General features: G+C 39.6%; 1 protein-coding gene across 1 annotated transcript in view; it reads left to right on the top strand.

Annotated features, from left to right (window-relative positions):
• aldh7a1 (aldehyde dehydrogenase 7 family, member A1) overlaps positions 1 to 24591 on the top strand; it is a 51047-nt gene extending 26456 nt beyond the window's left edge. Inside the window, exons 6-18 of the mRNA XM_059969687.1 lie at positions 542 to 674; positions 4493 to 4537; positions 5415 to 5492; positions 8830 to 8927; positions 9049 to 9090; positions 12975 to 13069; positions 13777 to 13861; positions 15440 to 15546; positions 16343 to 16459; positions 16719 to 16816; positions 17331 to 17404; positions 19772 to 19847; positions 24233 to 24591. Coding sequence (XP_059825670.1) covers positions 542 to 674; positions 4493 to 4537; positions 5415 to 5492; positions 8830 to 8927; positions 9049 to 9090; positions 12975 to 13069; positions 13777 to 13861; positions 15440 to 15546; positions 16343 to 16459; positions 16719 to 16816; positions 17331 to 17404; positions 19772 to 19847; positions 24233 to 24287 — 1103 coding nt within the window. The 3' untranslated portion in view covers positions 24288 to 24591. The remainder of the gene's footprint in view (positions 1 to 541; positions 675 to 4492; positions 4538 to 5414; positions 5493 to 8829; positions 8928 to 9048; positions 9091 to 12974; positions 13070 to 13776; positions 13862 to 15439; positions 15547 to 16342; positions 16460 to 16718; positions 16817 to 17330; positions 17405 to 19771; positions 19848 to 24232) is intronic.
• Positions 24592 to 26120: the final 1529 nt, after the last annotated feature.

The raw sequence follows: 26120 nt of genomic DNA, 5'->3' as shown, positions 1-26120 counted from the left end.
AAACTCATGGTGCAGTAAATTAGAATAACTGAATTAGAATATATTTCAGACCAGGGATAGAATTTCTGTGTGGTTTCTCCCATTCACACACTAGAGCTTCAGTGGACTTTCCCCTGCTAAAACCACTATCACCACTCCTTCAAATTATGTAAAAAATTTCAATGACATTGTACCTCTATAGGCTTCTGTTTATTTAGTTAGAGATACAGCCCTTCTGGCCCAACAAGCCATGCTGCCCAGCAACCCACCTATTTAATCCTAGCCTAATTGCAGGACAGTTTATAATCAATTAACCTATTAACCAGTGAGTCTTGTGGGAATGTGGGAAGAAACTGGTGCACCAGGGGGAAACTCGTGTGCTCACTGGAAAGACGTATAAATGGACAGCAGTGGATTTGAACTCTGAACTCTGACACCCCAAGATGTAATAGTGTCGTGCTAACTGCTATGCTACTCCAAATCACTGAAACAGAATCAATCATCACCTGTCTCCACTCATGATGGGGAATATTTTATTTCTTTTCCATTAAATCTTTTCAAGGTCCTGGACATGCTCTCATTGAACAATGGAATCCACTTGGTCTAGTAGGAATCATCACTGCATTTAACTTTCCAGTGGCAGTTTATGGCTGGAATAACGCTATTGCACTTGTCTGTGGAAACTGTTGCTTATGGTAAGTTATGTTGACAGTGATCATCTTGAGCTGCATTCATCGTGCTTCTTTCTTGATGCATTTTAACTAAACACTAACATTTTTTATGACCGTCTTACGTAGTTTACGTAGTTTATGAACATTCAAGAGGATGGGGTTGTTCTTGACTTTTCCGAGAGATGGGCTTATTGGCTGATTACTTTCCTCTCCCCCTCTCCACTTTTTCAGGCTAAAAAATTCTGTGGAGTGCAGTGTCTTAATAAAATGGATTCCATGTTAATGCCTGGTCTATTGATCAGATAGGGTGAGATAAGATTTGATAAAGCTATTTATGTGCTTAACTGTAGAACGGAATTGGAAATACTTGATAGCCGATGAAGGGGTGAGACTGAAGTCTTGATGATACTTTGGAAGGATTGGGGAAAATGTATTCTTCAGTACAGTATACCTCATTAAAAATAATGTTCTTGGAATCCATTTCATATGCAGAATTAGGTACTGCTCAATTTTTAGCAAAACAAAAGGGAAAAGAGGTTCCAGGATAAATTTGGCTGTCATTTTTTGTAATTTGGGGCTCTGTTATAAAAGATCTGATGTGCTTTTTAAAAATCCTCCGTGGGTTGTTTTCTCTTTGTTGTTACACACTTATATAATTTTATAATGTAGTGGTTTACTGCATTGCTTGAGAGGAAAATTAAGATTGAGCCCTGTTGTTCTATGACTGGAATTGCACGTGAACAATTCCATAATTGTTTCCTGATACTAATCTACAAATAACTATTTATTCTCAGATCTGACAACAGACATTTACTACTTGGCTCTAACTGTCAGAACGACCGATTGTGTAATGGCCAATGTTTTGTTAGCCTTAAATGACCAACCTTACAATATTCAGTTATTAACTTGAATCTCTCAGTTTGCATAGTTACTGTAGCTGTGATTATGCAATGTGGATATCTTATCATATTTTGAGTTCTACATTTAAACTAGGGACCATTTTTTTCACTTGCTCCTGTTTGCACCACCATTTTGCAATTAAAATATTTAGCTTTTGTCTTATCCCTGTCTCTTGTAGTATGATGAAGTGTCTTCCTTGTCAGACTTTGATGTTGATTCCTCTAGCACTACGGCGCGATCTGTTCACTCTCTTAACTCTAGCTGTTCTCCTTTATTTTAATCCTGCTAACAGTGACACAACAATGAGAATAAAATACTGAGATAAAGTAATAGAAACACAATAATTTTATACAGCTAGTTTACAGATTTTGGTGCAAAATCAGGTCTGGGTACAAAATTAGCTTGGTATTTTTATTTTATTTGAAAGAGTGCTCACTTGAGGGCCGGAATAACGTTTTTTTCTTACAATACGATTTCCTAGTAGTGGGTGGATACTGGAAACTTCAAGTATATAGAACTGTCAAAGGGGTGTAAAGTCATTCAGCAAAATCTGTATTCAGTTTCTTCTGGGAGTTAAAATTCTGCGTGTGTTGTGTTGTGCAACACAAATAAAAACAAGATGGGTTGGAGGTTTGTTGTGTTGATCTGCAATTAAGGTTAGGTTGAGCAGTAAACTCTTGACATCAGTCATTTCCTGATTTTGGAATTGATTAGCTTTGTAAAGAGAAAGCTGCTCAGTTGTGTAGATTTGACCTATGTAGAGTATCAAGTGTTGGAATACATCTAGAAAGTTGATTAGAAAGGCAAAGGGAGATCACAAAATATCGCAAGTGCTGGATTAAGAAAATTCAGAAGATGATTTATAAGAACATTGAGGGCCGAAGAATAATCAGGAGTAGAGTCCATTGGGGGCAACCTGTGTGTGGATCCAGAGGTATAGGTGAGGTTCGAAATGAATGCTTTATTGGTATTCACAAAGAAAACAGACCATAGATGGAGATTTTGGTGAAGGGGAAGGCAAATTCTAGCACAAACCTCCATGAATAAAGAGGAGGTACTCCCATGTCATTGTGGGTTTAAAACTGGATAAGTACCAGGACTGGATGAGAATTATCCCAGGCTAATATGGGAGATGAGGGAAGAACCTGTTGAGGCTCTGTCAGATTTGTTTAGATCTTTGCTAGTGAGGTACTGGGAAAACAGAAAGACAGCAAATATGGTCCCTCTTTTCAAGAGGCATCAGCGAAAAGCCTGTGAGCCTGGCAACAGTAACAGAGAAACTACTGGGGAGAAAAGGATTAATGATAACTGGGGAGGGCAGGGACTAATCGGAGATGACAAACATCTAGTCAAGGATCGATTCTGTCTGACCAATCTGACTGGATTCTTTTGAAAAGGTAGTGAAGTGCATTGAAAGATTCCCTGCAATAGATGTAGTTTCAGTAAGGCCTTTGATCATTTCTGCATGGGAAACTGGTTCAAAATGTTAGGGCTTATTAGATGCAGGGCATGTTGGTAAAGTAAGATGGAGGGCTGTGTGGGAGGGAAGGGTTAGATTGATTTTGGAGTAAGTTAAAAGGTCGGCACAACCTTGTGGGCCGAAGAACTTATACTGTGCTGTGCTGTCCTGTGAATCTAAAATTGGTTTGGCAATAAACCGAGGATGATGGAGACGGTTGCTTTTATAGTGGATGCCTGTGACCTGTGACATTCCACAAACACTATGTGCTCAGTCCCTTGCTGTTTGCATTATACATTAATTAATTGGATATGGATGTAGGAGGCATGATCAACATATTTGCTGGTGGAGTTGTTAATCATGCAGAAGGTAATCTCGGATAACAAGAGTGAAAATCAATGTGCTGATAAAATAGTCTGCGAAATGCCAGATTCACTTTAATCTTGATAAATGCGAGGTGTTGCTCCTCCAGAGTACTGATGAGGCCACGATATACACAATGGCCCTACGGAGTATTGAGAACATGTGGAACCTGATGTATGTCCGTGTATTCTTCAAGGTGACAGCACAGTTAAATGCCACAGTTATTCAAGTTATATTGGATATTGTCGTCATTAGTCCTGGCTTTGAATACAAGAGCAGGGAGGTTATGCTGACACTTAATAAAAATTTAGTCAGACCTCAGCTGGTGTACTGCTTGCAGTTCTGGTAGGAAACATTAAATGCCACTGGAGAGATCGCAGAGGAGATTCACCAGGATGTTGCTCAGAGCACAGTGTTTCACTTATGAGGAGAAATAGTGCCTGTTTTCCCTGAAATGTAGGAGGCATAATTGAGGGTATGTAAAATTGAGGTGTGTAGGAGAGACTACAGAAAACTGTTCCCCGAACCAGTGGTAGATAAAGCTGGAGGACATAGATTAAGGATAATAGATTTAGAGTGGATCTATAAAACCATAGACATAGGAGCAGAATTGGGCCATTCGGCCCATCAGGTCTCCTCTGCAATTCCATCATGGGTGATATATTATCCCTCTCAACTTCATTTTCCTGCCTTCTCCCCATAACCGTTGACGCTGTGACTATTCAAGAACCTATCAGCTTCTGCTTTTAATATATATAATGACTCGGCCTCCACAGCTGCCTGTGGTATTGAATTCCGCAGATTCAAAAGATATTCCTCCTCGTTTGTCTTCTAAAGGGATGTCCTTAAATTCTGAGGCTGTGCCCTCTCGGCCCTAGACTTCCCAGTGTAAGAAACATGCTCTCTATATCCACTCTGTCTAGGTCTTTCAATATTCGATAGGTTTCAGTGAGATCGACCCTCATTCTTCTAAACTGTAGCAACTACAGGCCCAGAGCCATCAAACACTCCTCATCACAATGATGTAATTTTCCACCCTTAACCATGTTTTTACCCCAATGGCTTTTTCTTGGCAGTATAAGTGCATTAAGAATTTTTATACATTTATTTTACGTTGTAGGAAAGGAGCTCCGACCACACCACTCACGAGTGTAGCTGTAACAAAGTAAGTATTTTATACAGACATTGTTTTGCTCTTCTTCCTGTAGTATAAGTTCTGTGTTCTAAAATAGTTTAATGTGTAATGTGATCTTCATGCATATTTTATTCTTTGTTAAAATTAAATATAAACAGAACACAGGAGGAATTCAGTGGGTCTGATCTGTAACTTCTCACCTTTTTAAACAAAACTGGTTTAAACATATTGATCAGTTGTGTCCGAAGGTCTAATTTATTGAGGTTTAAATATTAAGCTTAACCTATGTTTTCAGGTTAGTTTTAATGAAGTTTTGTGGATCAGTGAGTACCCGTTCTGCTCAAATTCCCATTTTAAAGTCCAAACTCTGACCTCAGATAGCTCCGTTAGCGTCTTGCAGTTAGCAGTGTTGTGATCCAAAGTTATATGAACTTGATTGAATTTTCTAAGGTTAATTTTTTAAATCAAGTGTCTTTCTATTTTGTCATTACAGTGCACTGTGAGTTCCTTATGTGGCTTGTTTCTATCAATTTTGCAAAGCTTCAGAAAAAATCACATTTTAAGTAAAATAATCTTTTTGTGAACTTAATATACTGCACGGTCCCGTGCTAGCTCCCAACAGAACAATCATCTGTCTCCGTTGCCCTGTTATTTCCCTGTAGCTCTAAGACTGAACTTGCCACCATGTGTTAGAGCTGGGGGAGGGTGCTGGAGCATCCAGGGGAACTCCTCACTTGGAGAACATACAAACTGCACAAACACAGTGCTTGACATTGGGATCATACCTAACCTGCTAGAACTATGAGGCAGCAACACTGAATGGTATACTGTGCATGCTTTAATTATTTTACACTACCTCATATTAAAATTAGACTTCATTTCCAAGATGCTCTTTCTTTTTTTTTAGAATTATTGAACAAGTTTTAGAAGATAATAAATTACCTGGAGCTATTTGTTCCCTAACCTGCGGCGGTGCTGACATTGGGTAAGTGAAGTGTGAATACTAACTATGTGCCAACTCTAAAGTTCATTCTCTTGAAATGTACTGGGTTGTTTTCAATGTGAATAGTGTTTGACACAGCAGAGTAAAAGTACCTAAAGAAAACAGTATTCTTAAATACATCTCTTGATCTCTCATGGGTACCCTGGATGTTTGTAGATGCAGGGTGCAAATAATCATTTTGCTCCAAACTTATGTTAAGTTAGAAAAGGTTGTCTCCTCCTCCATTTAGAAATGCCTTTAAAGTGGCTGGCAGTTTAACCAAGGTGGGAAAGGACATTAAGGTCCTGACATAGATAGTTAGATATGAAGTAGGACAAGAGTGAGAAGGAGTAAAGGTAACCAACAGAAATCAGATAGGGGAAGGCTAACAACTGGGATTGATTTGATGGGTAAAATTTCCAAAGCAGTTGATTTGACAAAGTTTCTTAAAAGAATAATAATATGGGTATAATAAATGGATCAAAATATGCATCTTTTGAATGTAAAATGCAAACATTACTGTGGATTCAGTTAATTGGAACACATCGGAACCAGTATGTTTTGGCCCAAATAAGCAACTGCCTCAATTAGCCGGTTTCTTGGAACTAGTTAAAAAGGTTTAAAAAAAGACAAACTAAGTAAGAAATCATGTATTTAAATGAAATACAGAAAAAATCAGAACACTACCAATACTAATGCTGCTATAAAACTGTGTATTAGATCCTCATACTTATCGACAGAGGAATTCATCTGCATCATGCACTTTTGACTGTAAATGAAAAGTGCAGTCACCAAATGCAAATAATTGGCTACCTTCATGTAATGCCTTCAACAATTGTGTCTTCCTGAATTGAATTTTCATTGTAATGTTTAAGATGGTTGTCGACACCTTCAAATTCTTCATAGTTTGTAACTTGCTGAAGTAGTGAAATTGTTTCATTTTCGCTCTCGGCTGTTTCTGGCATCTCCAAGTCCGAAAGCTTGAAACCATGGTGAGCAAAACATTTCTGAATTGCCTTACTGCTTATCTCTCACCAACTATCAGTGACAAAAATCACTGCTTCTTGAACACAAACACAAGCAACTGATGCTATTTGAAAACTGATCTCTCGAAGCATGGTGTTGTGTCTAATGTGACTGATGCTAGTTAGAAATCATTCGGCAACAGTGTCCTGCCCTAATGTCCCAAGTAAATGAAAGGAATCTGGCTATTTTCTCAATTAGTTTTTGTTCTTTTAAGAGTTGTCCCAAATACATCTCGGTGAATTGTTGGCCCAATTAACCAGAACCTAAGGTATTGTGGGGAAAAATGTATTGGTGTTCACCTGGCGGGGAGTCTCACCTGGTCCTTCAACACCAGCTCCATAGCAAAGGAAGCCCAGCAACATCTCTACTTTCTGCGAAGGCTGAGGAAAGTCCATCTCCCTCCACCCCCCCACCCCCCCCCCCCCCATCCTCATCACATTCTACAAGGGTTGTATTGAGAGCATCCTGAGCAGCTGCATCATTGCCTGGTTCGGAAATTGCACCATCTCAGATCACAAGCCCTGCAGCAGATAATGAGGTCAGCTGAGAAGATCATCGGGGTCTCTCTTCCCGCCATTACGGACATTTACACTATACACTGCATCCGCAAAGCAAACAGCATTATGAAGGACCCCACACACCCCTCATACAATCTCTTCTCCCTCCTGCTATCTGGGAAAAGGCTCCAAAGCATTTGGGCTCTCACGACCAGACTACTTAGCAGTTTCTTCCCCCAAGCTATCAGACTCCTCAATACCCAGAGCCTGGACTGACACCTTACTGCCCTATTGTCTTGTTTATTATTTATTGTAATGCCTGCACTGTTTTTTTGCACTTTATGCAGTCCTGGGTAGGTCTGTAGCCTAGTGTAGTTGTTTTTTTTTTCTCTCACTGTGTTGTTCTTTACGTAATTCAGTCTAGTTTTTGAACTGTGTCATGTAACACCATGGTCCTGAAAAACGTCTTGTTTTTCCTATGTACTGTACCAGCAGTTATGGTCGAAATGACAATAAAAGTTACATGACTTGACTTGAAATGCTACAACCCAAAGGAAAGTCTGTGCAGTATGTGTCATGGACGCATTGCCGATTCGAAGGAAGTCCACAATGTCATAGTTACTGCCTCTATTGATATATTGTCAAATTTCCTATACCAAATTGCATAGATGTCTTAGTCATTTCTGGTCAAAAGTGATTCATTTGATTGCATATCTCCTCTCTTCCTGTTTCCAGCTGGAATCAAAATCTAATTTGCTTTTTATTTTGAGTAGTTTATCTGACGTCATTCCCCAATCCCCCTCCAACATTTTTCACTGCTCCAAAGTCGAGTAGGTTCATAACCTACTCTTTCCTATTAAGTTGTATTTTTGCTTCTTTTCTCACTGTCTTCCCCGCAGCCTCTCTCGAAATCTTGTCGCCATCCACACCCTCACAAAAGCAATGCTTCCTAATTTGAATCAGTCACGATTTCCTGTATGCAGTGCTACGTGGCATTATACATTCGAAAAGCAACCACGCTGTAGATAAGGGAGAACCAGTGTTCACAACAGGTGTTTATGTACTGTATCACTATATCCCAAAGCACTGCGGGGGTGGGGGGGGGGTTAAACAAAATTTGACATTCAACATTAATAGATAATAGTACCATCCGATTGTAACCCTGGTCTGAGACCTTTATGAGATGCAGTTAAAGCATATTGATGGGTCGAGAGGTTTTTGGAGGGAATATTTGATGAATATAATTGGCAGTAGTGGTAGAGTAGTTAAGTTCACATATGATTGCTTACGAGACTATAATTGGTTGAGGGTGGATATATCAGTGGTGTGCTTCACTCCTCATTGAAACTTAGCGAGATGGAAAAGGATAAAGATTCTAAAACCCAGTTTTGCTTAATCTGGACTCATTGTTGGTCTTGTTCAGGCATGGACAAAATTATGATCTCAGTACTATTCCTGGAAATATAAGAGAATTAAAGCAGACAGTATGGTGCTGGAGAAGGCAGTGGTGATTAAAGAGAAGGGTATTTATTATAAAGGACATTTAGGATGGCCTTGTGACATTAAAAGTTGATTTGGTACTGTGAGTGGAATCTGAAATGACTTTGCAAGGGTTGTTTGGGTACGATTGGCACTACTCTGGGAAGTGACAGAATGTTCCAGGGATCTTGAGAACAAAGGCAGATTGGAGATTTGGAGAGAGTTGCTCATTGAATTAATTAAACTTGCCAGGTGCCAACTAGGTAAACTGTTCATGAGTTCATAACTGAGTATTCTGGAAGGTGATTGACGTTCTAAATTTCTCTTATTACTTTCAGTACTGCAATGAGTAAAGATGAGCGAGTAGACCTTCTGTCCTTTACTGGAAGCACAAATGTTGGAAAACAAGTGTCCTTAGTAGTTCAAGAACGATTTGGTAAGAGATTTTGACAGCAGCCCTAAGGAAGCCTGTATTTTTTTATTTGAAGCTGGCAATTTTAGTTCATGATTTAACAGTTTTGTGAAAAAATAATTGTATTTTATTCTTTCCCTTTCAGGGCGTAAGCTTCTGGAGCTTGGGGGCAATAATGCTATCATTGGTAAAGTATTGAAGTATTTGGTGATTTGTAATAGTTTAGTCCAAAGTCACAAAGTCATGTTGGAAATTCAGTGGATTCTGGTTAATTGGGACAGCTGCTTATTTGGGACAACTCTTAAAGAGCAAAGTTTCCCTTTGTGTATTTGGGACTTGTTGCTGCTTAATTGGGACAGGAGAATGTTGCCGAGCAATTTCCTGGATGAATTTGGCTAGGCTTATGTCCTTTGGAACACTGGAATGCATTCCTCTGTCTGTAATTATTATGAACTAATACACAATTTTATAGTAGTATTGCTAATGTTATAATTTGTTTTGCATGTAATTTAAATTGTTATTCAACTAAATGGTAGTTTGTCTCTTTATGCCTTTTTATTTACTTCCATTAAACTTCAGCTAATTGGGCAGCTGCTTAATTTGGCCAAAATGTACTAGGCCCACTGTGTCCCAATTAACTGGAATCCACTATTTTTTTTATTATTTCCAGTTCCTCTGTTTGCTAGACCATTGTCAGACTGTCAAAGGAAAGATTAATTGTGAATCCATAATGCTGAGAATGAAACCATCCTTAAAGAAGGGGGTGAATGAAGAGACGTTGCCCGGGTTGGAATGTTTCAGTTGTGAGGAGAGACTGGGATAGGCTGCATTTGTTTCCCTCGGAAGAGCAGAGGCTAAGTGCAGAAACCAGAAGAGGTGTATAACATTGTGAGAGGCATATGCCTGGTGAGGCAATTTTCGTTGAAAGTGCTTGCAAGGAGATGGTTTCACGAGATTTAAGAAGCAGCGAAGTGAGGTACTTGAATTGCCAGGGCAAAGTAGGTGATGGTCGAATTGCTGGTAAATGGAATTAGTATAGATGTGGACTTGATGGTTGGCCTGGACGTGGGGATGAAGTGCCTGTGTCTTTTCTATATGACTCTCAAACGTGGAATTAATGTTGGTTACTGTATCATCAGATAGTCCTTCAAACACTCTGTTAACAAGGATCATGTGCTCACTGAAGATTCATTGCCAGGTTGGCCTTTTAGTTTGCTTGTTAACTTTTTTGGACTTTAATCTAACTTACAAGAAGTTAATTATAACTTTGGGAAAGGGTACTTGTGATGCTGTTGTCTGCCTGCCAGACGTTTTTACTACAGCTGTGGGAGATCTGGCAGGGTGACTCTGGGCCCATGACGGGGGAATAAAAGGGAGCAGTAGCAGGGACAAGAGGGAAGAGACAAAGTGTGGTTGTGCAGAAAGTCAGACTCTCCATGAGTCTTCATTGAGAATAGTTGACCTGAAGAGCCTCCGCTCACGAGGGAGATATCAGAGCTATTCGGCATGCAGCTCTCTAACTTGAACCGACAACCAGGCATGTTCAGCAGCAACTTTGCTTGTCAAGGCCGTCATTACACCTAACCTTAATGCCCTGCTCACCTTCCAGTTTGTACCAGATAACTCAAGTGACTTGGAGTCATGGTCATGAGTGCTACCGTACAGAAATAGGCCCTTCAGCCCACCTAGTCCATGCTGACCCGATCTGCCTATTCCCTCCATTAGCACCCACAATATTCTTCTTTTGCACTATTTATTTTATTTTTATCACATCATAGCAATGTTTTGTACCTTGCACTCTACTGTTACCAACTAATTAGGTGACATGTCAGTGAGAATGAATCTGGTTCTCTAAACCACTCTCATCCATGTGCTTATCCAAACTTCTCTTAAATGTTACCACTTTTACTGGCAGCTCGATCCACACCGACACTACCCTCTGAGTGAAGAACTTCCTTCTCAGATTCCCGTCAAGTATTTTACCATACACCCTAAAACTATGACTTCTAGTTCTAGTCTTAGCCAACCTGAGGCTGAAAAAGCCTCAATTGCTCTAATTAAATATAGAATGTTTAATATGTATGGACAGTTTTATTTAATTATGTACCAGCAATTTGGAAAAGAATGTCTCTATCTGCCACACAGTTGAAAGATCAACTGCTGGGTTGGGCGAGCCCCTACATTTTATTTAAATGTCTAGTGTCATATTGGAAAGGTAGTTGCCTAATTGTCAGAATTACCATCTTTTGTACAGTTTATTACAGCAAAGTTGTGTGTGCTCTCCCAGGTGGATGTATATCATCTCATTGTACTCATTTGAATGGGAGCTGGAGCATTATCTCTCGGTTTATAAACAATAGGTACTCCTTAACTAAGACTATCGTTACCTTGATCATTCTTGACCTTATTTAAGCAAATTCGCTTTAGGATTTCCCTATATGAAAGTAGTAACTATCGTTTAAGAATGCGCTAACTCTGCATTCTGTGGCACGGTACAGTAGTATATCATTGCTTTACAATGCCGGTGAGCCACGTTCAATTCTGTCACTGTCTCCAAGGAGTTTGTACGTTCTCCTCATGACTGTGTGAGTTTTCTCCAGGCGCTCCGGTTTTCCCGCACACTCCAAAGACGTGCAAGTTGGTTGGTTAGTTGGTCACGGGGTGTAATTGGGTGGTGTTGGCTCGATGAGCCAGAAGGGCCTGTTGTAGTGGAGCATCTCTAAATGAATAACTAACTTGAATAACGTCGAGGGCAACTTCTTCATACAGAAGGTTTGCATTAAAGGAACAAGCTACTAGAGGAGCTGATTGAAGCTGTTACAGTAATAAACAAGTAAAAGATGAAGGCTAAACAGAGGCAAATGGGACTGGCTTTGTTGGCATGAGCCAGTGGGCCAAAGGGCTTGTGCGGTATTAATCTGACTTTAGGGCTCTAATACTTGATCATCATGTAGATTATTTTGAGATGCATAATACCTTAGGAATTCTATACAACTTTGTTTCCACTGCTGCTCTATCTCTTGGTGGTGTAAAAGGAATTCTGATTTTTTTTGGGAGATGAAGCATTTCAAAGAGCCTGTGTGCCACCTTCTGGTCACGATAATGAATTGCAAGACTTCCAAATTGAAATTGGAATTGAAGCTTTTGTCAATTTGTTCTGTTTCGGAAATGCTGATGAGAATAATTCAATAAATTCTGTATCTCCCACTTTGTTGGAAATGAATGCAATTTATTACATTTTCAATAGTCCACAATTTTTAAAATTTCTTCCAGAATGTGAACAGCACACAAAGTTTGGATCTATTAGATATTGTGCAAGCTTTTATAAATAGAAAGAAGCATTACAAAACATTACACAAAAATGACCAAATGTCACATGTGGGTTGTAATTCTGAACTCTAGATAGGTGTGGTTTAATGTTCTCAGCTTTCTGTTTAATTATAGCCAGTATTTTAAATAGGAAGAGCCAGTTAACATACTCTAGGAGAATATTTCACCTTGTATTTTTAAGTGCAATTGTGATTGTCTGCGAAGTTTGATAATTCAGAGAATATGTATGCAATTGGCTAAACAACTTCATAATAATTCATCATCATAAGAAACCCAAATATGATGTTAACTGTAAAACGAATATTGCACACGGAAGAGAAATATACACTAATTATTTAAATATTGAAATGAAAGCAAGATTGTGCAGTTGGTGTTGTAATTTATTGTTTTTCTAAATAGTTTTATTCCTAAATGCATGATTTAAAACGTTTGTTTAATTCTCTGTAGGTCTCAGCATTAAAGCATCTGAGTTCAAATATGTTCATGGGTCATCCTTTAGGACAGGGCTTCCTAATCTTTGTTATGCTGTGGACCCCACCGAGGGGTCTGGAGGCCCCAGGTTGGGAACCCCTGCTTTAGGTTATCAAGTTAGTCTTCAGGCGCATTGTCTGGAGACCAAATATCCGCTGGAAAACTTTGACGTGCATCAGAATGTGTTGGTTCCTGATTACTTTGGCGATGTTTGTTCTCTGATTGTATTTTTTTATGGGATTTGACTGGTTATTGTCTCTTTCCTGGCAGTGTTTGATGATGCTGATCTAAATATGGTGATTCCATCTGTTCTGTTTGCTGCTGTGGGAACTGCAGGGCAGAGGTGCACAACAACCAGACGTCTGGTGAGTTGTTACACCGCAGTTGGTACATGTTTCGTAGTAAATATTTTCTGGACCAAACCATCAGTCGTTTTTAATGTAGTTTGACAGGGATGACAGTGCCAATTGGCTCAAGTTTAAGTTTAACTATTGCAAGTTAGTAACAGTGGAGTGCAGTCTAACTGGCTGCATCAACGTCTGGTATAGGGGTGGGGGCTGTACTGCACAAGATCGAAGTAAGTTGCAGAAACTTGTAAAACTAGTCAGCCCCATCATGGGTACTAGCCTCTGTAGTATCCTGGACACCTTTAGGGAGTGGTGCCTTAGGAAGGCAACGTGCATCATTAAGGGCCCCCACCACCCAGGACATACCCTCTTCTCATTGTTACTGTCAGGAAGGAGGTACAGAAGCCTGAAGGCACACTCAGTGATAAAGGAACAGCTTCTTCCCCTCTGCCATCCAACTTCTAAATGAACACTGAAGTGCATGAACACTACCTCACTACTTCTTTATATTTCTGTTTTTTGCACTACTTATTTTAGCTTCACTATTTAAAAGAGGTGTTTATAATTAATGTAATTTAAAAGTTTTTTTTCTCTATATTTATCATGTATTGCTTTGTAATACTGCTGTAAAGTTATCAAACTTCATGACATATGCCGGTGATATTAGACCTGATAATGATTCTGAAGTAAACCCTCCTTTACCTTTTTGGGATTTTTTCTTCTAGTTTTTACATGAAAGTGTTCACGACGAGGTGGTGGAAAGACTTACCAAAGCTTATAAACAGATCCGAATTGGAGACCCATTGGACCGTAAGTTTAAAGGAATTTTGTTGCTCAGATTGAAAGCCATCGTGACCAATAATTTGTTGTAGTACTAACTTTATAACTATGATTTGTCTGAAATTGAGAACATGTTTTATGAGGAAAGGTAAAACGAGCTCAGGCTCTTGAGGAGACTTGATAGAGATGCAGAAGATGATAGGAGACGTGGAGTGAACAGCAGGGTGGCAAAAGCTGATACCAGAGGACATCTGTTTGAGTTGAGTGGCGAAATGTTTAGGGGTAATGGTTTAAATGTAGGAGCCTGGAATGCATTGTTGGGGGCGGTGGTAGAGGCTGATAGATTTAAGAGACTCTGAGATACGCCCATGGATGAAAAAAAAATGGGAAGTTACGGGCTGTGTAGGAAGGAAGGGTTAGATTGATCTCAAGAACAGGCTAACTGGTTAGCACAGCGACGTGGGCCAAAGGACCCATTCTGTGCTGAGATGTTCTTTGTTCTGTGTCTCTGGTCAAGCTGCTCGGGGAATGCACTGAATCACTAGCTTTAAAAATGAAGCAATGAAACCAAGCCTACCATGCAAGAAACTTACAAACCAGAATCTCCATTGCAGGCAGATAGCTACCATGTTCAGAATTTAGCAGACACTTACATGAGCCTGGAGGAAAGGCTCCACTCTCTACAACAAATAGTTACTAAAATTATTTAAATTCTTCTGGCCATCTGTGATTAAGGTCATTGGCAATATATTAGTTTCTTTTAAAATTCTTCTACTTACCTCCTGTCAGGACTGTTTCTAATTGTTGTAAAAGTAATAAAATTTTGTTAAGATTAGATACTGAAATGTTAACTCTTGCTTTCATAACTATTTGAAAGATAAGCCTGTAATTACTGCCGTTTGGTCTTCCCGTCAGAGGTGATGTGAATCAGCCAGTCACAGTAAACTGCCAGCTCACTTGCCTTGCCCCTGACAAACTGTTTCTTGTTGCTCGTACTTTCCTGCTTCCTATCCTTGGCCACACAGCTCCCTACCTCCTTGGCTGCCTCTGCCACCGTTGAGTGGCTGTCAGTACTCTTATCACCTCTTGTGTCCTAGTCAAAAGCAGGAGCAGGTGGAGCTTATCAGTGGTAATAATAGGTGCTGTAAATGTGTGCCAGCTGCCATTTTTTTGTCACATTTTCTATCTCTCAGCTTTTGTCCAATATGGAAGCATGCCAACTCTGACACTGTAGAATCTGATCCCAGACCTCAACAATCTATAACTACATAGAGCTTAAGAGAGCACCAACTGATTGCCCAGATTTACAGGATAGGGCACTTCATACGCACCCAGCATTAACATTAGTTGAAACACATACCAGGTAAGCTAAGATCACTTGTGTTCAGGAACAAAATTAAGGGGAGATAAGTATGCAGATATTACAAAGATGTTTATTTTATATCTCAGGTTTTTAAAATAATTATAGCACCATATGCAGCAAAGTAATTATTGATTGATGATAGTTATCTGTTGAAAAATGAGATAGTGCTATAACAAGATGTGTTCTGCACTTTAGACTACTTTCTTCCCAAGTTGAGTAAATATTATGCTTTTCTCCCCTTTTAGCTAATACCTTGTATGGCCCCCTTCACACTAAGCAAGCAGTGGATATGTACAAGAATGCAGTGGATCAGGCCAAACAGCAAGGTGGCAAGGTAGTTTACGGTGGAAAGGTAAGGCGTTTGCTACTAGAAAACGAGTATTTAATGCGAGAGGGGAAAAGTTTTAAAGAGATACGCAGGGTGGATTCTTTTACTCAGAGTGACAGGTGATTGGAACAGGCTGCCCAAGGTTTGGTTGGAGCAGATATGTGGGCTTTAAAGAGGCTGTTCGACACATTAATATGCAGGGAAAAGAGAGTTAAGGATCACGTGCAGGCAGAAGAGATTTAGTTTAATTCAGCATTGTGTGTTTGACACGGACATTACGGTAGCTGTGATTTGAGCAAGTAGTTTACCATGTGAACTGAGGAAGAGGAGCTTAGGGATAATTGGCTGCTGATGAAGGATTTTGGCATCCAAGAGAGTGAAGTAAAAGCAGAAATGAGCAGTTCTGGGGAGGAAGTAATGAGCATGCTTTGTGAGGAATGAAGAATTTTGACAGGTCTTCAAATTATTCAACTGAAGAATGTATAGTCGAAGTCAGACAGGTAATCTGACAGTAAGAGGAGTATTGGTTTTCACTCATTGTTCAGTGTGTTCAATTATAAGCACACTGCCTTTGTGCTGTTTCTTATTAACTGGGCTGTCTTATCCTGTAACTAAATTCAAATTCCATATTGCTGCTTCAGGAGGACAGTATGCCAATCACTCAGTTTGTTAAAACATTGTCCAATTGACTTGGACTGCATTGGCAAACTCCTTCTGCAGGAGAAGCCAAGGAGAGGAATATGTTTTCTTTGCATTTTGCCGTCTGTTTTAGCAGAGGCAAACTATGTGTACTAATATTGATTTTGTTGTTTTGTGATAGGCCATTGATCGTCCAGGAAACTATGTAGAACCAACCATTGTAACTGGACTGCCCCACGATGCAGCAATTGTTCATACTGAGACATTTGCACCCATTTTGTATGTTCTCAAATTTAAGGTAAAGTGTGTTCATTATTGCAAAGAGAGCATTTTAAAATGCGGTAAAATGGAGCATTGAACTCTTGAAAGTTCTAATTTATTTGCATGTAATCATATGGCTCTATTTGAATAAAATACTGAGTCACCGTTAGTTACAGTTTTTACAAATGAACATAATTAAGCTTACTTATTATAGTGTATGCAAAAACAGGGTTATCTTATAGTACCTAATTCCAACAATAATGTCATGATTTATTTTTCTTTCTTTTATCTTTCAGTCTGAGAAAGAAGCATTTACATGGAACAACGAGGTCAAACAGGGTCTTTCCAGTAGCATCTTCACCAAGGATGTAGGTCGAATGTTCCGTTGGCTGGGGTAAGCTCTTTAAATTTATTTTTGCACAAATAATTTGCAGTGATTTACTTCCAAACTCAGAAACACTGCGCTAACTCAGTAGTTCTTTAAGCATACAATAAAAAGGCACATACTAATACCTTCACCCAATACTGATTACTTATTTTAACAACCCCTCCCCCATGAAGAACATAAAGGATTAGAGTGTAATCTGTTTTTTTTTGCTGTTTTTACATCTGTTGCTGCAATGTTGTGAAATGAAAAGGTGGAAACCCTTCAGGCCATTCAGTACCTTTTTGCTTTAGTTGACTTCTTGTTACATGATTTTAGTTTTTTCTTTTCAGATTTTCTTTCAAACCTTGATTATTTTGTTTTGCATTTGCTCTGATGTTGTATTCAATAACTCTAGAGATTCAACTCAGTGTAGAAAGTACAGTGAAAAGTAGATACTTTTTACAAATAATCTCTGTGATAAAGTTTTTACTTATTATTTGTTTCCCATTTCTGATAATGTTTTTTTACCTCTTCTGCTCAGACCCAAAGGTTCAGATTGCGGAGTTGTGAACATCAACATTCCAACCAGTGGTGCCGAAATCGGAGGAGCCTTTGGTAATTTTAAAATTACATTTGTAACAGGAACTTTCTTAATTTACAGTTTCAAAATTGTTTTACTCGTAAATTTTTAATGCACTGTGATGGGAAGTGTGTTGCAAGATTAATAATGAGCGGATCAGTCAGACACAGAATTATACTTTGTCATTGAAGTATTCATGGCAGAAAAAACACATCTGAATTGAATGGTTTAGTAAGAAAATGCAGAATGTACAAGACTATGGAAACAAGTCTCTGGTCCAATTAATTTGTTTCAAAATATCCTGTGCCTTGCTGAACAATGATTCCTTGTTACTCTTAACGTGATATTAAACCAGATGATTTCCTACATATGTGGCAATTGCATCGCATGGCTTTTCACAATTTGACGGCAAATAATTGTACAGAAATGAAATCAAATTTAAGTTACCTTAATTTTAAAAATCGCATTCAACAATGTACACATAAACAAAGGCAGGTTTTCTTGATTTATCCTTTGCATAATTTTTAACTCTTGCCTTTACATTTTATAATAATGAATTCTAAATGACTGAGATCTTCTGCTTTATTCTGTCCTTTCTTAATAGAATGGCTCACTGTTCTTCACTCTGCATGCAGAGTCAGGTGGGAAAATCAGTCACAGATTAGCAATAGTGCTCATTTTACACTCCACTCTCAGGTGGTTATTACTTATTGAATGCTTTGAGGCCTTGTTTAAATAATTAATCCTTTGATAGTCAGCATCTTCCTGGTTTTAGATTTTGGTCACATTGAAATTCACTAATTCCTGAGGAAATCATAGGAAATCTTCTTTGATACAAAGGTGGATGGATTTATACCTGACACTTACAGATTTTGAGAAATGGCTTCCAAAGCTGTTTTTAAACTTTGATTCTGGCACAGTCCTGATCTAAGCAATCAGGTGGTGATTTGGTGACACTGCGACCTTGTTAGAGATGATGCCTCTGTCTCACAATGGATGTAGAGTGAAACTGCTAATCCACTGTCTCATTTTCTGTAAATCCTAAAGATTCAGCATCTGACCTGTCAATTTCTTTTTTTTCCAATGTTGCCTTTATACATGGTAAAATTGGCTCTTTATACTGGCTCGGGCCCTCATTTCCTGTGCTCCTTTTAAATTAATTTGGTGCAGTGGAAAGGTGTTTCTACTACTGTAGCCACCCTTTTTAATTCTCCTTTCCATTCCCGTTCTAACATGACAGTTTATGACCTGCTCTACTGCAGTGATGTGGCCATTCTCACGCTGGAGAAGCAACACCTCATCTTCTGTCTTGGTAGTCTCCAACTTGATGGCATAAACATTGATTTCTCTAACTTCTGGTAATTTCTCTCCCCTCTCCCTTCCCTGTTTTTTTTCTTTTCCCCCTTTCTGGTTCTGCTCTTGCATCTTTTCTCCTCCTCTGCCTATCTTTGGTGCCTCTCCTCCTTCCTGTTCTCACGCGGTCCACTCTCCTCACTTATCAGATTTCTTCTTCAGCCCTTTACTTCTTACACTTAACCCCTTCCAGCTTCTCACTTCATTCCCTCCACCCCCACCCACCTAGCTTCCCCCTCACCTATCACCTGCTAGCTTGTACTCCTTCACTCACCCAACACCTCGTTTCCCCTTCCTTTCTAGTCCCGATGAAAGGTCAATTGTTCATTCCCCTCCACTGGTGCTGGTTGAGCACCTGAGTTCCTCCAGCAATTTGTGTTTGTTAATTACAATTATATTTGTGTATTAGTAGGAGTACTGTGCATTCTAAAACATCTGCTAGTCCAGTGCCATTAAAGTCCCATGTTGATATGATATTGGAGAGTTACTGAATTGTTGACATCTCCAGAAGTTACTGATGCAAAGCCCTGCTGCCTGTTTTTTTTCCCCTTTTATACCCTAAGAGAGTTGTAAGTTTAGTCAGCTCCATCTTGGGCACCAGCCTCCGTAGCGTCCGGGACATCTTCAAGGAGCGATGCCTCAAAAAGGCAGCATCCATCATTAAAGACCCCGATCCGCCAGGGCGTGCCCTGTTCTCTTTGCTTCCATCAGGAAGGAGGTACAGAAACCTGAAGGCACACACTCAATGACCGAGGAACAGCATCTTTCCCTCTGACACCCGATTTCTAAATGGACATTGAACTCATGAACACTATCTCACTATTTCTTTAAAATTTATTTTAAATTTATTTGCATTATTTATTTAATTTAACTACTCTGTGTGTGTGTGTGTGTGCGTATAATATACACACATACAGTACTTACTGCAATTCATTGTTTTTTATCTCTATGATGTATTGCAACGTACTGCTTCCGCAAAGGTGACAAATATCTTGACACAAGCCAGGGATATTAAACCGATGCTGATTCTGAAACATGAATGTTTTTAGGTGGAGAGAAACATACGGGTGGAGGCAGAGAATCCGGCAGTGATGCATGGAAGCATTACATGAGGAGGTCTACCTGGTAGGTAAAAGGACAATTGGGTCACTCTGAATGACTAGAATATGAATGGGAGGAATGGATTAAATAAAAATTAAAAATGTCTAGAGCTTTAAGTTTAATTTTCAGACATGAGAAAGAGAAGCAGGATTACTTGAGCATGCTCTGTGATTCAGAAAGATCATGGGTGATTTGATCATTGACCTCAATTTAGTAAATGTAACATGTTTCAGGATTGAAGTCCTGAATGTTAATGTCTACATTTGTAGCTGGAAATCTTTTCATAATCTGTCAAATCATGAATTTAAAAAAGAAAACAACTAGCAGATATCCTATGGAACTTGTCACTGTCCACATAATGCTAGGCTTCTAAGAACTGGATAGCCACACCATTTCAGTTCCAATGTACTATTGTGCTGAGGGAAAATGCCTGCTTGTAACTTGGTATATCGTTGGGAGCCCATGAGGTGTAGCCATAACTTCCATGGAAGGGTATAGATGGATAGGCAGATGTTCAATTCAAATAGAGGTCAGGCTGAGATACAAGGTCATTTGGAATATCGAGCAACATGCACAAAATTCTGGAGGAACTCAGCAGGTCAGGCAGAGCTTTGGATGGAAATGGATAGTCGATGTTTCGGTCTGAGATGCTGCCTGACCAGCTGAGTTCCTCCAGCATCTAGTGTACATCGTTTCAGATTTTGCAGCATCTGCAGTCCCTCTTACGTTGTCTGTTAGAATATCTTTTTATAACAGTGTGTTCTTCCTTATAGAATATTTCTTTGATGTGTTGCACTTTGTGTTCTTCCTTATTTCCTTTACTTCATAGTGCTTTAAAAATAATATACCAAGAAGTGCTCTGACATAGGTTGGCCTGATGTGTTCAGAGCATGTGACACAGTGAGTTCCCACATGCTGAGGTGGATAATCCTGCATTGTCTGTACTTTCTGACGTACACTCGTCCCGTGTGTAGAGCTCAGCATGCAGTACCTGGAATGAGCGCAGTAAGTTGTATAAGACATGATGAGGCCAAATTTGGAATATTATGTGGCAGTTCAGGTCAGCCACCTACCTACAGGAAAGATATCAATAAGCCTGATAGAGAGCAGAGAAAACTTACATGGATGTTGCTGGGACTTGGGACTTACAGGGATAGGGTAAATAGGGTAGGACTTTATTCCCTGGAGAACAGGGGAATGACAGGAGATCTTACAGCAGTATGTGAAATTAAGAGGGGTACGGACAGGAGCAGGTGTGGACTGTAGTAGCATCCATACCAGACTTCGAAGGGAATGGTCCTGGGTTCGAATCCGCAGGCTCCTTGCACACTGTCTGTCCGTGCTGGGTTGAGCATCAAGCTAGCAACTTGGCCTTGTTTTTAAAAAAAAACACCAAACATATGCTAAAGGTTGCCACCCAGTGCGCAGAGGGGAACAAAAAAGGGTGAATGCATGCAGGCTTTTCTCCCCTCATGTTGGGCAAAACCAAGAATAAGAACGTAGCTCTAGAGTGAAAGGTGGTGCGAATGTGGAATGAGCAACTTGTAGAAATGGTAGGTGTGAGTTGAGTTGTAACATTTAAGAGAAGTTTGGATAGCTACGTGGATGAAAGAGATATGGAGGTTGCAGGGTGATGGGACTAGGGAGAAAACCAGATGGGCCAAAGGGCCTGTTTCTCTGCTGTAGTGCTCTATCACTTTATGACTCTAAAGCAGCCAGTGCTGAGAGGGTATCACGCCATTTTATATGCAGAGATTTTAACAGCACAGTAGCACTGGTGACCTGGACGTGCCCCTACCACTTCTTGGCTCGTCCAGCAATCAGTTGGCCGTGCCAGGTAGGACAAGGTCACGCATGGTACTGTTGGTGGACAAGATGTGTGGGTAGAAGGGTCTGCAACAACATCAGCATGGTGAAAGCCCTTCTGTGTGTTGAGACAGCCGTCTCCCTCATCGCTGCCTTTTGTGTGTGGTGGAAGCGGCCCAGTGTTGAGCATGTTGCTGAGGAGGATTGCAGAGTGGTGGGGAAGGACACACCCTTCTCATCACATTCGACTGAAGGTGATGAGAAAAGCTGTAAGAATTGTGGATTGTAAACACAGGAAAGAAACAACTATTGTCTGCTGCCCTCCTGAGTTCTCCTTTTAGCATGGAGTGGCAGCCCTCCCTTCGGCTGACCCGACTATGAGACTCTCATGATAGGTTCCCAGCTCACTAGATGGTGGTCCAGGATGATGACTTTTCATTAAGTATAAATGAGTGGCTGCCTGTGAGTGTTGAGACCAGAGCACCAAAAGTGCTAAGGTGAAGCAAGGTAGTGCCATGCCGGATACACTAATGCCCCATATTTTGTGAAACAGCAGTTATATCATGTGGAACGGACTGACAACGTTGCCTTGGAGCTTGGGGCACTTTGATTGAAAAACATGTTTTTTTTTGCAGATTCTTTCAAACCTGCTTTTTTTCAGCTGCAGCTTCCCACCCCCTCCCCCCCGCTTGTGTGCACTCCTCCCCTGCTCACTCCTGTTTACTGTGGTTGTTCCTTCAGCTTCTAGACTCCATGCTCTGGGGATGATTAGAGTAACACCACTGAAGTGAGCTGGGTTCTGTACAAAGGTTGTATGGGCTCCCCATGTCTGTGTGAGTCTCCTCCCACGTTCCAAAGATAGGTGCTTGGCAGGGGCCTGTGGTGCCTGAAGATCCTGTTACTGTGCTGAATCTCTAGATAAATAAAATAAATAAAAAATATCTCTTAAGGTACCCTCCATACACTTACCCCTTGTCTTTTAAGATCATCTTTAAAATCTAGTCTTGACTAACCTGCAGTTCTGGCAGTGTCTTTGACCATAAGTGTCAGCTCTCATTCCATGTCTCATTCCACAGATGTGCATGACCTTCTGTGTGTTCACAGCATTCTCTGTGTTATTTTCTAATTTTTTTCAGCTTTAGCTCACCCCTCCTGATAACAATTTAAATGACTTGGTGTCCACTTCTTTCTCATTATGCTATGTGAAATGCCTTGGACATTTTTCTGCATTAAAGAAACCAATATATGTTTCGTGTTGAATTTTGCAAATACCAACCTAACCTGTAGGTGTCAGCAAAACAGTAGGAAATTTTCCTGATTTGGTGGTTTTTTTTAGGTTAGGATTTTTTTGTGAAATTTCAGAAGAAAATTTTTTTCACCAACTTGCCCAATCATCAAGTGTGTAAAATTGAGTGGGTGTGGCTGAAATCAAGCCAATGAGCCAACCACTCGGAAATCTTACTAATCTGAGGAAAATTGTTAGTTCTGAAACGTCCTTAATCTACAGAACATTTATTTCCCTTTAGGACTGAAGAATCTTAACTTGGATGGAGCTCTTCATGATGTTAAAATTTGTACTGTTCGGTGTTTTGACCTCTCTAATTCTTTACATATTATATTGGTTACTCTTCCCACTTTTTAAATCAATTTTCCAAATTGGTTATGTCAGAATAGCACCAGTGTTCTGTGAGCACAAATGGAGTTTCTAACTTACCAAATTACTAATAGCTGTTGCAGATTTCTCAGATGCTGCATAATAAATCAGAGGCCAATGTTAAACGGTTCCTTTCTTCTGAATTACGATTTCATCAGTTACTGTTTCTGCAAATAGTTGTTCTGAGGGTGTTATCACAAATGTTTGGCTCCAGTACTTGTTAAACTTTTCATGCAATATCTTGATTCTGATATAAAAACAGAAAATGCTGACAGTGCTTAGTAGGTCAGGCAGTATCTGTGAAGAAGAAAGTACAAGCTTGGTCCTGGTCCACAGAAATCCGTCATTAGCAACTATTGAAGCTGAGCTCACTGCAACGGGAGGGGACAACAGTGTTTCTGCACTGTACCAGTGTTTCCGACTGGTACAGGCAACAGGTCTTAAGCTATCAACCTCAAAAAAAGGGTTTAGCTTAGCTTCTGGTTTTGCTTCCCTCTATTAATAACCTGCCTTTACAATGGTTTAACCTGTTTTAAAGTCATTATTTTAAAATCTTTTAATGTTAATCCATTCAATTGCCCCTGAATGGTATCCGAGGAGAGGATGTGGCTGCTGCTTCCATCACCTGATGTCTAGTTGCCACTTGTGGCCTGTTACACTTTAAGGAGGGGTTATAACCACAGCCACTGAATGAAGAGTATCTGGACCAAGAACGTGTTGATGAACTATGACCATGCATAATGAAAAGTTATCAACTTTCCAGCATTTTCTGTATATGTTTTCATATTCCTAGCCTCTGCAGAATTTTGGTCTTGATCTTGATAAGTAATCCCAAGACAGCAAAGGCATAAATCATAAATTTAGTTGTTGTTTTCATACAGTTTCTCAGCCCAGATCATTTATTCTATAGACTGAAACTAACTCTCTTTCTTTCTCCCCATTGTTTTAGCACCATCAACTATAGCAAGGAACTTCCTTTGGCTCAAGGGATCAAGTTTGAATAAAGATGATATGTGATATTATATCAACTATCAAGACTTTGAATGAGTGAGGATGAAAGTTTAGAATAATTTTCATAAGGGGAATTAAATCATGTTGTGCAAACTCTAAAATCTGAAATGATTTTACCTATGAACTACCAGACTTGGATATTTGGGATTTTGCTTTTCTTCAGACTTTCAGAGATGGAACTGTGATGTAACACATCTGCTTTTCATTACTAACAGGATAACCTCTGTATAGAACATTGGATTAGTTTCCCTCCAATGGCAAGTAAAATGAAAATAAATCCTCACACTTTGAAATGAATTTGAGCCAGTCCTTTATTTTCTTTGTTTAACTGATCTTTATAATGGTCACTTGAGCACTTTACAGTAATAATTACTATTATAGCACCTATATTTGTGTAGAAGTAATCTGTATTTGGGGTCTTCTATTTTTGGATGCAGTGTTAATTTGGAAGCATTTGTGTAATATAGCGTCTTTGAAGTATCAAGCAGTACAGTCACAAATGTATAAAACAATACAATGTGCAGAGAAAAAATGAGAAAGAAAGGGGCCTCTATCCTCCAGGAATATTCTTGATAAAAATAACCCAGTGGTTATTATTAAATTTAACAAGTAATTTGATCAATTAAATTGTTAAGTTCTTACTGGTTTCTTTGGTTGAATCTCTGCCCTGTGTTTCATTTGTATGATCATGTATCATTTCTGCATTTCTCCAGCCCTAGAAAAGGTTGGTATGATGATTGTGGGTAGAGAAAGCATAAATAATCTGGACTACTTATATTGCTAAACATCTCAGGATCTGTGACATCCTCTGGGGTGGGAGGAAGCAAGGTTAGAGGTGTTGAATGAGCCCATGAAACAGCAGAAAGGTAATTGCCAACCACTGAGGTCAGGCAGCCTAGGTTATTTTACAGAGCAGCTCTTGGTGCAGAAGCTGTTGCTACAAAAGTTTAGCAAGCCAGGTTCAGTCCTGATGTTGATTGGTGTCTTTCTGAAATTAGCAACTTCTGTTCTGGATTAAAAAGAGAATATGCATCGATCTGTTGAATTCATTGGAACAGTATGAATATAATATTCATGTAAATCAAACTGCATTCAAAATCTGTTGATGGTGTCTATAATTTGCAGTGGTTTAAAATGAAGTCCATTTCCTATTACTTAGCTGCAGTTATTTGATGTTATTGATGCAAGTGCACTGTCATCTTGACTACATTCCAGCTTGTGGGGTGGTTAACTGTACTAAGGTGGGCAGTGAGAGGGAAGATGCTGGGGTTTTAGAACTTGTATATTGAAGCCTACAAGGAGGAAATTTGGGTGGACTGCAAAATAGATAATAAATAGGATACCATTTGTTTAAATGATCTCATCTCTCTCCTTGACCCTTCAGCCAAGACCAATTAAATTATAATGAGTGTTCTTTTACGTTATTCCCATATTTGGAAAAATAGCCACTGTTTGGAAAATGCAATAAAAGTGATTACCTTGTGCATGAAGTGCTGTACGGTGTCTGACACTTCTGTAGTGCTGCTGTTGCAATGGAAAACTGGAAGTTTGAACCACCGTCTCCCTCGTCTGGTTTCACCTGTCAGCCGTACTCCTTCCCCTTCCCCCAGCTTCTTATTCGAGGGTCTTCGATTTTCCTTTCCAGTCCTGATGAAGGGTCTCAGCCTGAAGTGGCGACTCTTTATTCCCCTCCATTGTTGCTGCCTGTGACTTGCTAAATTCCAGCAGTATTTTTCATCTGCACAATCTCTTGTATTTAAATTTGAATTAGTTTTGTTCTTCATTCTTATTAGGATGTAATGGTAAAGATTCATTTAGTTGGTTAG

This window comes from Hypanus sabinus, chromosome 5 (assembly GCF_030144855.1).
Source record: "Hypanus sabinus isolate sHypSab1 chromosome 5, sHypSab1.hap1, whole genome shotgun sequence".
In the NCBI taxonomy this organism is placed as follows: domain Eukaryota; kingdom Metazoa; phylum Chordata; class Chondrichthyes; order Myliobatiformes; family Dasyatidae; genus Hypanus; species Hypanus sabinus.
The sequence above is the reverse complement of the archived record's forward strand: the minus strand, read 5'-3'. Positions and strand labels throughout refer to the sequence as shown.